The sequence below is a fragment of the Gallinula chloropus genome (genome assembly GCF_964237585.1).
Source record: "Gallinula chloropus genome assembly, chromosome: 8".
Taxonomy (NCBI): Eukaryota; Metazoa; Chordata; class Aves; order Gruiformes; family Rallidae; genus Gallinula; species Gallinula chloropus.
This window is the reverse complement of record NC_140093.1, coordinates 4020067-4034489: the sequence shown is the minus strand read 5'-3', so window position 1 is coordinate 4034489 and position 14423 is coordinate 4020067. Positions and strand designations below refer to the sequence as shown.

The 14423-nt window shown below is 45.2% G+C and overlaps 1 protein-coding gene across 2 annotated transcripts in view; it reads left to right on the top strand.

Annotated features, from left to right (window-relative positions):
• FARP2 (FERM, ARH/RhoGEF and pleckstrin domain protein 2) overlaps window positions 1-14423 on the top strand; it is a gene marked incomplete at its 3' end in the record, with an annotated part of 68537 nt that overhangs the window by 18140 nt on the left and 35974 nt on the right. For both annotated transcript variants that reach the window (XM_084267080.1, XM_084267079.1), the window contains exons 3-6: window positions 676-718; window positions 4815-4893; window positions 6355-6452; window positions 7410-7524. In XM_084267080.1, coding sequence (XP_084123206.1) covers window positions 676-718; window positions 4815-4893; window positions 6355-6452; window positions 7410-7524 — 335 coding nt within the window. The remainder of the gene's footprint in view (window positions 1-675; window positions 719-4814; window positions 4894-6354; window positions 6453-7409; window positions 7525-14423) is intronic.

Sequence of the window (14423 nt, the reverse complement as noted above, 5' to 3'; positions counted from 1 at the left end):
AGGTTGGATGGGGCCCTGGGCAACCTTGTGTAGCTCCAGGCCTGGAGGTTGGTGTCCCTGCCTGTGGCAGGGGGGTTGGAGCTCTGTGATCCTTGGGGTCCCTCCCAACCCAGACCAGTCTGGGATTCTATGAATTCTTTGCATCAGTTTTATGGATACTCATTTTACCAGAACAAGATGAGTCTTCCTTTAAAACTGTGCTTGTCAAAAGAGAAAAAATTATGGGAAATTCTTACTGAGTAAAAATCCTCAAGTAGAGAGGTAAGAGAGATGGACAAAGCACAGAAGGGAAGAAGAGCTGCATAGTGTCATGTTCTCCACACCTTCAGTAGTTCTGTAGCCTGGCTCCTGGCTGCAGGCATGTGTTTTTGCATGACTTCTGTGGTGGTGGTGGTGGTCTGCTCTTGCTGACTTGACTTTTCTTCTGTCCAGATGAGGTTTAAACACAGGTCAGTGTTTTTTCTACTGATACATGAATAATGTTGATTGAAATAGGTAAGTTTTTGGTGTGGGTGTGGGGTTTTTTAGGGCGTTTTTAACAAAGGAATGGCTGCATTACTGCAGTGAGGAAGAAATACTGAGAAATTACTGCTTTATTTGAATTTACTTTTGAAGTTTTCATATTGTATTCAAATATGGATGCCAGTTTGTAAGAGTTCTTTCCTTTCATTTCAGATTTGGCTGGAACCTATGAAACCTGTTATTAAACAAGTACGGAGTAAGTAGCTTTATAAAAGGAAGTTTTCCTGGATTTGCATCTGCTTTATGTGGGGTGCTTTCACAATTGCTACTTGATTTACTGGTTGTGCATCCCTGAAAATGCTACTTGGTAGGGGTGATAGTGGTTCCTGTTGGGGCATGCAAACCCATTGCCTGTAATATGTAATATGTGGTGGGTGGAATGGAAACTTACTGAGGTATCATTCTTCCTCTCTGAGAAACAGCTACAGAGGTTGGATCAGCTGCTGTTAAGTTTAAGTGGAACTTGATTATTTGCTCTTTGTGAGTTTTTTGTATGTTGTGCAATGGGTAGAAAAGAAATATTCTGGGTTGTTGCACCCTATGCATGGGAGGAGGTGGCATCTGCAGCCATGGGGTGCTCTCTGGTAGCTGATATAAGGGCTCCAGAAAGCTGCACTTGGAGCTTGCTGATGTGCAGGGATGGGGGTATTCCCATCTCATTCTCAAAACCCCTCTCCAGTGTGCTTAGGAGCAGCTTCCCCAAGAGAGCAGAGGGTAGGGGTCTGCTGCCTGGTGGGTGGATGCAGCTTCAGAGCCCCCTTCACTTCACCTGCGACATTTGTTTCTGCTCTTTGGCCAGGGGGATATTGAGGTAGTGATGCTATCTTTGCTTTATGCTACTCCAAAAATGATTACAGGATGCATGCTAAAGGCTAAAAATAATTGAAGAATGCAGTATGCTGGTGGCTCTTCCCCCCTACCCTCTTAAACCAGGGGTATGGTATATTATGCTGCTCTTTCATTGAATCTGGCAGCTGATGTATGATTTCACAGCAGCATCTTGCTAAGAACTCCTTTGCCAGCATTGCTTGAGTGGGGGATTAATTTGGATACTAAAACCACCTGAGAGTCCTGGAGGACAGCAGGCTGACCATGACCAGCAGCGTGTCCTCGTGGACAAGAAAGCCAACAGCATCCTGGGGTGTATCAAGGAAAGTGTGGGCAGCAGGTCCAGGGAGGTTCTCCTGCCCCTCTGCTCTGCCCTGGGGTGAACAAGGACAGGGAGCTACTGGAGAGGGGGCAGAAAAGGGCCATGGAGATGCTGAGGGGACAAGAACATCTCTGATGAAGAGAGGCTGAGGGACTTGGGACTTTATAGCCTGGAGAAGAGAAGATTGAGGGGGGGGGATCTTATCAATGCCTATTGATACTTGAGGGGTGGGGTCAGGAGGAGGGGGTCAGTCTGTGTTCAGGACAAGAGGTGATGGGTACAAACTGGAGCAGAGGAAGTTCCACCTGGACATGAGGAGGAACTTCTTTGCTGGGAGGGTGGCAGAGCCCTGGGCCAGGCTGCCCAGAGAGGTTGGGGAGTCTCCATCTCTGGAGCCATTCAGCCCCCGTGATCCTGGGCGCTGCCCTGTGCAGCCTGCTCGAGGGGACCCTGCTCTGGCAGGGGCTGGGCTGGGTGGGCTGCAGAGGGCCCTGCCAACCCCCATCACTCTGTCTCTCTATGATACTTTAAAATGTGGATATTTCAGAAGTAAGGGACTAAATCAGCTCCAGTAATGGAGAGGTGTTTACATCCTGACAGTGCAGGTACACGAGGCTGGACACATCTGCCCTGGCTCCAGCTGGCACTGCCCTTCCCAGTGCCTGGACTCCCTGGGGGCAGCAGATGTGGGTGGGCTGGGCTGGCACTGATGCACACAGGTAGTCTGCTCCCAGCTTCTCTCCCTGCTTTCCCTGTGGCTGCTGTTTCCCAGGGAAAAGGGAAACTTTCTGAGAATGAGATTTAGTGAGTTTACTCGTGCTGTGAAGAAGCGCCTGAACTTGGGGGTGGATAGATAATCTTTACTTATATTCTAACTTTAAGAAGTTTTCTTGAGGTTCATTTTTTGTTGGTTTTTCAGGGTTGAGTTTTTTTGGTTGGTTGGTTTAGAATTCATGATTTTGGAGTTAACCTTGTAACTTTTAGTCCTGTGGGTGTTCGTGGGCTGTGACGCAGCTCAGAGCTATTACTTTATGTAGATGGTGATTGATGTCTAATTGCCAGCATGCAGTTCTGAGTCTTTGGCAAAAGATCTAGATTATTAATGTTTCCATCAAATCAGCCTTGGCCAGTGACCTATTCTCAGTTATGTAGAACTTTGTGTTGTATGATAAGGATTTTAGTTTTGATCAGCTTCAAATGGATGCAGTTTTACTACCAAATCACTGTAGAAGTCAAGGAGTTTCAATCCCAATTTTGAACCTCCTGACAGCTGAACAGTATCAGGTTGGCATTGGGTACCTTCTCTGAGGTGCTGCCAGTTTTACATAATGTTGTGTTCACCATATAGTTTGTTCCTGCTCAGATTTGGCTTCTTACAATAATTTCTTTATCTTGGATAAGACTGGTCCAGTGTTTCTTTTCCTAATTAGTATGGAGCTTATTCACAGAGAAACAACCAGATTAGAAAAAACCAAACCCAAAACAAAAAAAGGAGTTGTGCTGTAGAAACAATTTTTAATATTTATTACCATTTAACATATGTGGGGCTCAGAATGCTGCCAAAATTGTTCCCAGAGCAATGCTTTCCCATTGATTGGTGTGAGTAGTGTGCAAGTCCCTTCTTAGCCTTTGTGAAGGTCTTTCAAGGACTCAGAGTATTCTCAGAAATTTTATTTTCCTCATGTGGTGTGTCTTGAGCTATAAAATCCTTGGTAGGGTCTCAGTCCCTGCCCAGAGTGAGCTTTGTGTGTTGTCAGGGGGTGCTATTTCCAGCTCCCTTTCATTTTGGGATATTACACTGTAATTAGGATGAGGAATGTAAGGGTGTTTTTTCCTTCACCATTCCTTTGGTAATTCTGGGATCTGAGGTTGGGAGCTGCTTTTCTGCCAGCACTGGTAGTCTGAGAGTTAGTTCTCCCAGCTCCTAGGCAGAAAGCAGAGTTGGTTATTCCCCTGTCAGCAAACAAGAGGGTGAGCGAGTGGAGCAATGTCTGGTGTGTGAGAATTGGGTGTTCCAGGCAGAAGAAATCAGCTTTCTGTGGAGTTGATGGGGTTAAATTGGACTTTGTCAAGCTTTAACAAATCTTGGTGCTTAAAATAAATTCAGGCAGGCTGGCTTGTGCTTACCAATGCACTGGAACAAATCTGATTATTATTTTTTTCTTTAATTAAAATTCAGCTAAGCTTGCTTGGAAATGGCAGTGTCACGCAGAGTCCTGGGATGGATGGGGCTGGAAGGCACCTGGAGATCATCTGTGATCAGGGCTGGCTTTGAGCTTCTTCAGCAGGGTCATGAAATACATGGGAGAACAGCCTAGCAGGCTGAGGGCTGCAGGTTTTCCCCTTCCCTGGTCTTCCTTTGCCTTTTAGTGGGGGTCTGTTCCCTCGTGGTTTATCCTGCCCTTCTGCAGCTCTGTGTGCTTGAGGCAGTGTCCTTCCTCTTGTGGGAAGGTGCACACTGAGGACAGGTCTCTCTGTCAGGAGCATGGGTGGGTGTTCCTCTTGTCAGGGGGATGCCAGCACATGCCAGATGGATGCTCTGCAGGCTCCCTTAAGCAGCAGGTGGGTTGTGATGCTGCGAGCAGTGCCGTGCTCTGGTTGCAGCTGGGTGGTGGTGTAGAGTCTTACACGGGGCATTATGGGCTGTTCCAAACAGTGAGTTAGGATTCTGTTTGGGTTTAAACATTAAATCAGTTTTCTCCCTGTTGTTGGGGTTAAAAGTGGGAAGAAATGGCCACAAATGCACTCTTACCTCCCTGTCAGGAGCTGGCTGGGTTTGAGCAGGGTCATGGGTTCAGCTCAGCGACAGCTCCCGCAGTGGCGGTTGGTGCTGGGGGCATCTGCACCCTCTGGGGAGCCTTTCACTGGGTGACCTGTGATGCCTTTGTCTTTAGCTTGTTGCTCTGGGACAGTGTAGCTGTCAGGTTGCACAGAACCATTTGTACAGCCTGCAGGCCTGCCCTGGAGGGTTACATGGATAGCTCCTCTGCAGACAACCTGCATGGGCATGGGCACGGACCACCTGTACCCAAAGACCCCCTACAGTCAGCTGGCAAGCTGAAAGCTGACTAGACTTTGTGTTTCTGTGCATGTGCTTATGAAGAGCAAGAGCTTGTTGTGAAATCATCAACTTTTCTTACAGGACCAAAGACTGCAGTGCTTCGTCTAGCTGTCAAATTTTTCCCTCCAGACCCAGGCCAGTTGCAAGAGGAATATACCAGGTAAAGTGGTTTTTTTTGAAGAATTTAATTTGCATTACCTGCTGTCACAAAAGGAAGGTGAGAGGAGGAGGAGGACATGGCATTTCCAAACAAAACTTAGTCTGACCGTGAGTGGAAGAGCATTAGAGTTAAGGTATTAGTAGACACATGTTGGCAGATGAAAGTTACCAGAAAAAATATTTTTCAAACCAGAAAACAGTGCAGGTTAAGGCTTGCCTAACATTGTGCTGTTGAAAGAAACAGGGTATACAGGAAATACTCATATTTATAAACAGTACCTGTACAAAGTACTCAGTACCTATTTTAATAAACGATTTATCATTTAAACTTCCAAAGTCTACACTTCAAGCATTCTGCAACTACCAAACATGTTTTACTGGTTTTGTGTATTTACGGAGTATTTAGTGTGGAATTCTGTGCTTAGAGCTCTAGGTAGTTTGTAATACCAGTAATGAGATGTACACTTGGTTGGTGTGGTGAAGAAACCAAGATAGATATGCAGTCAGATATGCAGAAAACAGAGCATGCTTTACAGAAGTCTTTAATACCTACTTTCACTACTTTGAAATTGAGGGAAAAACAACCCTCCCCCATTCAAAATGTGTCCCCTTTGTTATCCTTTGGCTTCAAGAATACGATATGTAATGTTTTTAATTCATTCTTCTTTTAAAAAAATGACTTTTCTCTTTCAGGTTGTAATTTGGTAAAGAATATTGATCAGCCTGTCAGTTCAAAGGTTTATAGCAATGAGTTGTTACTTGTTTACTGGAGTCCTTATTGCACCTTCCTTCAAGTAAAAAGGAAAGCACAAAACATTTGCCAGCATTATATTCATAAAGATACATTAAAATTGGCTGAAGTTAGAAATCAGACTTTATCACTTCCCAGGCTGCCTGTTTTTTTTTCTATGACTGTATGTTTTGCAGGCAGCTTATTACTGATGCAAAGCTGTTAAACAGAAATCTCTTCCTCTTCAGCTGATTTGGGAAACAGTTAAGTAAGTGCAGCAGTAGAAGAAAAGGAAATATAATTTCTTACTGTCTTTGTAGGCTGCTGACATTATAGTCCTGGAAAATACAAGTGAATAAATGCATTGAGTGCTAGCAGGAGTGCTCATCTTTTTTCCTACCAAGATATCAGAATCAGTGAGTCCTTGTTCTAAGAGATAAAACAACTTGAAGTGATCATTAAGTTTCTTCCTGGCTAAAAATTGAAGCTACTAAGTGAACATCACGAATCAAACTTGTTAAAACTGTGACATTCCTCCTGCTTCCTCATCCCTGAGTTCTCATTGGTGCTGATGTGTTGGGCTGGATCAGTTCTCTGATCTTCCTTGGTGGGAAGGCTTCAGTATGACCTTGGTTTTGGAGCAAGGAAGCATTAGGAGACGCTGGCTGTCCCACTGTTCTTTCCCATGTCAGGGTGGTACCTGTAACTCCAGCACTTGTAACTCTCTCTCAGGTACCTGTTTGCGTTGCAAATCAAGAGGGACCTGGCAGAGGAGCGACTGACCTGCAGCGACAACACGGCTGCTCTTCTGGTCTCTCACCTCCTGCAGTGTGAGTACTGTGGCTGTGGTGTTGCCATTGCTACCCTGAGTTAAAGAGTGTGCAGAAGCTTTTGGTAACTAAAAGCACCTTCTCTCTTGTGGTGTGTCCTTCCTATGGTAGCAGAGCACTAGGATGATCATCAGGGCGAGTTCTGGTTTAGCATCAGCTGGTACTGACCTATGAGCACACTGTGGCTTTGTGGAGACTGTACAGAACCAAAGCCCTTCTGTGTTGTCTGTTTTCCCTGGCTCTGCAGACATGGGCATCAATGCTCCTCATCTTCCAGATGGCCCCTCCTGTCTGCCTCCCTGCTTCCTTTCTCTGTTTCCTTGTGGCTGGGAGGAGGGAAGTGTGTAGAGACCAGCCTGAAATAAAACTAGAAATGCTCCACCACAAGCCTAAGAGTGGCCAGCATCTTTCCTCCTTGCTGGGACTGCAACTGGAAATGGGAAGCAACTGGTGTGGAAGCTCACTGTGGTGCTGCTCATGCAGTCTGTACATAGCTAATGCCCTAAAACCATGGCCTTTAGGACAAGCAGGTTGCACAGACACCAGCTTGGCTTGAGCAGCAGCCAAATAAAAGTGTGCTTACGAATCTGTAACACTGCTGCAGAAATGGGGCTGTGTGCTTCCTTGCTGGTGTGAAACTAGAGCTATGAAGTGATACCTCTTCACAGGGTCATTTCTGAAAGGTGTGGAGATGTGAAGGGGAGACCAAAACTCAAGATGTAGGGATTTAAAGTCACATAATGCTACTTTCTCTTTTCACAAGGTTTTTATCATTGGACACTTCTGATAATTTTATTTGCCCTCCTTCTAGGTAGCCTTGTCCATAACTATTTTACATATACTTAGATAAATTAAATTGAAATATCCTGGTTTGGTATGAGGTATCAAGTAATTTCTGTTACTGCTCCTTTCCCATTGCAGCTTCTTATTCTAATGTTGTTTTCTTTCTTGTGTTAGCTGAAATAGGGGATTTTGATGAATCAGAGGATCGAGAACACCTCAAAGCAAACCGTTATTTGCCAAACCAGGAGAGAATTGAAGGAAAGATTCTGGAGTTCCACAGGAAGCATGTGTAAGTCAGGATTAATGTATACTCCTAATGTATGCCACTCCTGGGGGGCAGGCAAGCATGCTGCACACTAGGATGTTAAGAGTGTGTGAATTAGGCACCATTTACATAGAATCACAGAACCACAAGGTTGGAAAAGCCCTTTAAGATCATCAGGTCCAACCATCCCTGTCCTGTGCTGACCCAGATCCCTGAGCACCTCATCTCCCCCCTGTTAAACACACCCAGGGGTGGGGACTCAGCCCCCTCCCTGGGCAGCCTGTGCCAGGCCCTGACAACTCTTGCAGGGAAGAACTTTTCCCTCCCATCTGAGCTGACCCTGCCCTGGCACAGCTTGAGCCCATTGCCCCTTGTCCCATCTCCTGTCCCCTGGCTGAAGAGACCATCGCCCACCTCTCTGCACCCTCCTGGCAGGGCAGTGGAGGTGGGGAGAAGGTCTCCCCTCAGCCTCTTCTTCTCCAGGCTGAACACCCCCAGCTCCCTCAGCTGCTCCTCATGGGATTTGCCCTCCAGCCCCTTCCCCAGCCTGGCTGCCCTTCTCTGGACTCGCTCCAGGACCTCAATGTCCTTCTTGTAGTGAGTGGTCCAGAACTGGACCCAGCACTCGAGGTGCAGCCTCACCAATGCCCAGTCCAGGGGCACAATCCCCTCCCCATACCTACTGGCCACACTGTTTTTGATACAAGCCAGGATGCCCTTGGCCTTCCTGGCCACCCAGGCACACTGCTGGCTCATGCTCAGCCTGCAGTCACCCAACACTCCCAGGTCCTTCTCTTCCTGACAGCTCTCCAGCCAGTCTCCCCCAGCCTGTAGTGCTGCAGGGGGTTGTTCTGTCCCATGTGCAGCACTCTACACTTGGCCATGTTAAACCTCATCCTGTTTGTCTCAGCCCATCGGTCCAGTCTGTTGAGATCCCTCTGAAAAGCCTCCCTACCCTGAAAGCAGATCAACACTTCCTCCCAGCTCAGTGTCATCTGGCACAGCAAGTTGGATGTGGCAGTCATCAGGTAGTCAGGGCAGAGATGTTGGGCAGTAGTTTTTCTCAAGCAATTTTTTCAGCCCAAAGCAAGCTGGGGTGTGCTTCTAGCAATGGTTTTAGACAAAATGATTCTTCAGCATTCCCAGTCCACAGATTTCAGCTTGCCATCAAAGGCCTCAGTCTTGCTTTTGTCTAAATAATTAGAAATCAATTGCATTGTATTCATTAAGCAAATGGAGATGAATAAGGATGGGGGGTGGGAGAATGGGGAAGAAATAACTTCAGTCACAACTCATGCAAAGCCTTACCTTACAGCTGTTTTCAAATAAGTGAAGTTTTGAGGGACAAAGAAACTGTTACAAATAGAAAATCAATCCCAGCACACAGTAAGGGACTGGCAGAAACAAATGCCATTGAACTGGCCACTCTCCCACTGGGCATATTCAGTGTACAGTGAGGTGTGTTTTACAGTCTCACCTGCCTGGTCTTGAAATGTGGGGATGATCTTAGTGTGTGCAGTGTGAAATATGTCGATGAGTAAGATTATTTGGAGCAGACAGTCAGCGTGGTGCTTGTAAAAGAGGACTCAGCCTACAGGGAGGCTCTGTTATGACCAAAAATACTGCATGGAAGATCAGGGTTTACATTGCACAGTGTGGAACTGCCACAGCTTTGTTCCTTTTCACAGAATCACAAGGTTGGAAAAGACCTTTGAAGAACATCAAGTCCAACTTTTAAGCACACAGTATTAATACTGCTGAGAAACATTGGACTGTTACCTGCTGTAATGTCCCTAATCAAGTTTGAGAGGTGAAATCAAGAGAAGGTTTATGATGAAATAACTTTGACTTCACCTGATAGATCTTTTCCTGTAATTTTTGAGGTCTTGCATATTAGATCAGTTGTGAATATCCATGCACATGTTTTACTCTGCACAGTCATGAGTTTTAATCCAAACATAGAAATTTGCATGTGTTTCCTGAGCTTTCCTTTCACTCTGGGTAAACTCAGGGGTTGTTGCTGGCTGATTTTCTTTGAAGACAAAACAAGGATATTTTTCTGTATTTAAAGCTAAGGTGCATCCTGAAAATTTCAGTAATTAACTTTGTGCTCTTAATGATCATTTGTTTTCAGTTGTACCAAAATTATTGGTACTGATGGAGTTTTCAGCTTTTAAGTATTGATGAAATCAGGTGTTTGTTGCTTTTTTTTTTGGCTTTTGAACATTTCACATGCCTGTGGGAACCATGAAGGAACCAACTAAATGTTGTTTTGAAGTAATTTGGAAGTAAAATTAAAATGTTTGCCAAGATTCTTCTCCCAAGGAGAAGGTACCTGAAAGAGACCATGAATTGCACAGAAATGTTTCATTGTTTTTCTCATGTCAGAAGACAAGTGCTGAAACAATTATGCAGCAACTTCAAAGCAATTTAAAAGGAAAGGAGGAACTTTGTTTTCATGTAGCTTGTAATGACATGGTGAAACCTCCTCCTGCAAGCTGCTCTGGAGTCTGAAGCTACAAGTGACTTCATGAAAGGCTTTGATGACGTCATGCAGCATTGCTGACGCCTTTCAAATTTGTGTTGAACTGTGTGATTCCTGTAGTTCTGGGATAACTATGTCCAGCCCACAGCACAGAACAGCCCTTTGTCAGTCACGTGTTGGAATCTGGATGAGTCACTTCTACTTGAGGGGCATTTCCTTGGCTTACTTTTCGTGGTGGAAGGGCTGTGACTGGCTTCAGAGTGAAGCCAAGACTAGAAACGTTATTAAATAGGTTTGAACTTTTTTTTAAAAGACAAATAACTTCTTCCCTTACTTATTCATAATGATTTGTCTGTATTTTTTGCCTGTCAGGAAGAAGTAAGAGAGGTTATTGAGAAAGGATTCCTTGCTTCACGAGTGCGTATTTCATTAGTTTAATGAGAATTGCATGGAGTACAGCCCTGTTATTAAAGTGACTGCAAGGCTTCTTTTGAAAGCAGTGCTTCAGAAGTGTATGTTGAGGTCACAAGCTGAGCCATGTGGTTAGGAGAGGTGACAGATGAAGGCTGGTGATACCTCTGCACCTTGAAGATGGTGTGCCAAGCCCTCTGCGTCTGCGGAAAAAGCTGCTGTTAGGGAGATGTCATTTTGGGCCTGCTGCACTCCTAAAAATAGCTCTGCCTTCCTTCCACGTCTCCTCTCCCTTCCCTTACTCAGGGAGTGTTGGGCACTCTCTTCCATTTTTAGTAGGAGCTGTGGAGGTCCTGTGCTTTCTCAGAGTGCAGGCACGTTCTTCCTCGTTCCCGGTACAAGGAGCAAGTGGGAGCATGAGCGGTGGGTGTTTGTCTCCTTCCTGGCGCTGGGCTGTGTGGTTAAAGGGACAGAACGCTCCTCTCATCATCCCTCTGCATCATATTTTTATTTATACCTTTTCATTTCTTTTTTTATTCCCTTCAGTTGACCTTATTATCCCCCTGCTTACCTTCAGCAGGCAGGTGCTTTCTTCCACCGATGTTTGCTTTTGGCAGAGACTTCTCATAGAAATGGAGCCTCTGGGAAAAGAAACCCATCTCTGGTAGGATGGCTCATCTCCAGATCCCTGCTGCATCATCTTCTGCCTCAGTGTTCCCCCTTTAGAGCCTCTGCTTTGCCTCGGACATGCCAGCTCAGATACCAGTCTGCAGGGGGGCTGGGTCATCCATCCAGATTTCTAGGGCTGGAGCTGCAGCAGGACGCTGTTCGGCACCGAGTGTGAGTTGGGGGAGCAGGAGGATGCAGGTGCTTTTGCAGAGGTGCTCAGTCTCCTTGGATAACTCTATGGAGGGTCTCCTCAATGGTAGAAAGCTGTGGCTTGGTTTTGGGTTGGGTTATTTGTAATTGAACAGGTAGAAGAATGTGATGCTGGGTAGAACAGAATCTGTGTATTCAGTCTGTCCTGTATCATAGGAGGAAAAAATACATTGTGAAGGTGGTTGTATCTGAAAGATGGGAATTGAAAGCTTATACTAAACATCCTGTAATTTTTTTCTTTCACTTCTTTTACAAATACTTCCAACAATAGAGAAATACTGGGTTTATATTTAACTCTGCAGGTGTGGTAACAGTAAACAGGGTGAGTTTTATTTTTGGTATAGCACATTACTTAGTTGCTTCAGCAAGAGCCTGAATTAACTTTACTTATTTCTACAGTTTATTACCAAATTAAAAAAAAATAGGGGGTGTGTGTGAAAATGGCACATTGGTGGTGGTGCAGTTAAACCCTGGCACTCCAGACACTCAAGGCAATGTTTACTGCCTTCCCTCAGTACTGTGACTAGAATATTTGCTGCAGGATGAGTGCAGCCCAGAATTAAACATCACATCATTTGCTTGTGTTCAGATGGCTGTGGGGTTTTTTGTTTGTACATACATAAATCAGGAAAACTGGGTGGATGTATAATTATATTCACTGTTGCCCCTTGTGTCCTTTGACAAGTTATTAGCCTGGTTGCCTGTGACTTCAATTCTCTTCTGAAAACTGGGTGTTTATAAATTGTTTTTAAATGAGAAAAACTGTAACTTCAGGGTGCTGCATCATCTAACAATTTCTACACCTGCAGCATTTTGATACTTCATCTTTTAAAATCCCAGATTAATCCCTGATTTTTAAATGCTCTGCAAGTCACCTTATACTTAAAGATCACTTTTGAAGTGATTTCCCTGATTGCCATGTGAATATTGCAGCACACTACCAGTGTTTGTCTAGGAGGATGGAGGTAAGGAACCTTTACACCAAAACCTGCTGCAGTTGACAGCAGCTTTTCCTGGGAAATAGGTGTAATGGATAGCCTGTTGTCCATTGACCTGGGGAAGATTAAGTAGATCTATCTGCTTAGTGGATGAACAAAATTAGACCAGATTGTTTTCAGGCTGGTCTGCTCAGCTTAGTCTGCAGCCAACATCTGAGGGTAATTATTGTGGAAGGGCTTCCTCCTGTGTAACCATTTGTGGTGCACTGCCTGGCATGGCTCCCAGCCTGCCCTGCTCCCCACTCTGCCTCCTTTGGTGAGCACAGGCAGACTGCATGCATGAGAACACTCTGAAAATGTGTGTGTGTGAGGGGTTTAATTCCTTGAGAATTCCTGTGCTTTGGATCATATCTAACGGAACGTGAACTGAATGTCAGGGCTTCTGCATCAGTTTCACTGGGCTGTTTGTGAAGAATTGTTTAATGCTAAATAGCTCCAATCTTCTAGTTGCCATTTTATCCTGACTTCTGTTTCCCTTCCAAACCCCCTTCCCAGCCTCAGGCACCCTCAGCATCCTCTCTAAAAGACAAAGCGCCGCTTTCATTCTTAATGTCACTCAACTCAGAGTTCCAGCAGGAATTACAGTGGGTGGGAGTTACACGTGGTGTGCTCAGACTGGAACTCTGGAAGCTGTGACCAAAGTTAATATTTGTGATCTACCTTTGGTTTTGGTCTTAAATTATTTAATTCAGAGGAGCCACGGTGTTCCAGCTGGTTTGATGCAGTCGAGGTGTATGTGGAAGAAATGCCAGCAACACTTAAAGGAGGTGTAAAAACACTTACTCCAGCATTACTCATGTCAGGAATGGGAAGAGAAATCTGCTTTACCAGTTTAAGCTGTCAGACATAACTGGTACAAGTGGTAGTAACAATGGTAGAAATGCAGTACAAGGCTCTCTATGGAGCTGGCATTTCTTTATCCAGTTGAAATCAGGTTTTTGTGTTCTTTACAAGCCTTTTCTACCTGCAGAGTCATGCAGACCTGATGCCTGGATAAGGCTGGAATACAGCCTGAGCTTGTAAAGTCAGGACCTTCACTGAGTCCTGGCATTCTCCAGTGTTTTAGATTATTATTTTCCCCCAGAATGAATAAGGCAATAGAAAACTGTGGAAATCCCATTGTCAGAGGTATGTGCATCCAGGCTTCCTTGCTCAGTGCATTTGTGTGTGTGCCTGTGTTTTGTTCTAAGGAGCATTTTATTAAGAGTCAAAGAAGCATTGTTTCTGCTGAGAACTTCCATTTTTCAAATAAGCTTCATAACTGGACTCTGAATTTTAGGCACAGTTCCTGTGTCAGTTGTCACCCCTGTTTCTGATAAAATCTAATAACCACTCACTTCCATATTCTCAAATGATATTGAATAGAAATCTAGATGGAGCCCAAAAAGCTGTTTAGCCTAAAAGATGCCTGTAGGTGGGTAGAAGGAGGTGTTGTTAAGGAGTGTGCCTGGATGGGCCAGTCGGGGTAGCAGGAGGATTTGTTTAGGACCCATGTTGTGGTTGGCACTGCGTGGCACATGGAAATAGGTGATGCTGCAAATGGTTTATCACCTGCTGTAATGACATGAAGCAGATTCATGCAAAGAGCAGCATTTCTTGGAAAACAGGATTTGAAAAGCTTGCCTTTGACAGGAATCTAATAGGTTTTCAGCACTAATTGGTGTAAAAGAAACAGCAATCAGTTGTTCTCTTCTGTGCCTTGCTCATCCTGTCAGCCTTGCAGACTGCAGGAGCAGCTCCATCAGTGCACCTACACTGCCCAGGTGGCTGGTGCAGCACTTGGGTGGTGGTAGCATGAAGAGGGGTGCAGGGGTCACATCACACAGCTGTGGCCAAAGCAGCCTCACCCATCCCAGTGCCCTGGCAGGTCCCATGCTGCTGGTGTTCCTCCTGGACCCCTATTTATGTCTAAAATTGGGCAGTAGTGTTGTCTCACAGGGTGTCTTTAGCTCAGAGGCTACCCTAGGCAGCAGGCTTGTGTTTGTCCTAAGGACTCTCTTACTTTGCAGTGTAACTGGGGCACATCCAGTAGCAAGAGCTGCATTTCCATGGCAGCATTTCTTTGTTCTTGGAATATCTTAAACCCCCATCAGGACCTCTGAATCGACGCAGACGGTTCTGGCTTGTCCATACAAGGACCAGTTATCACT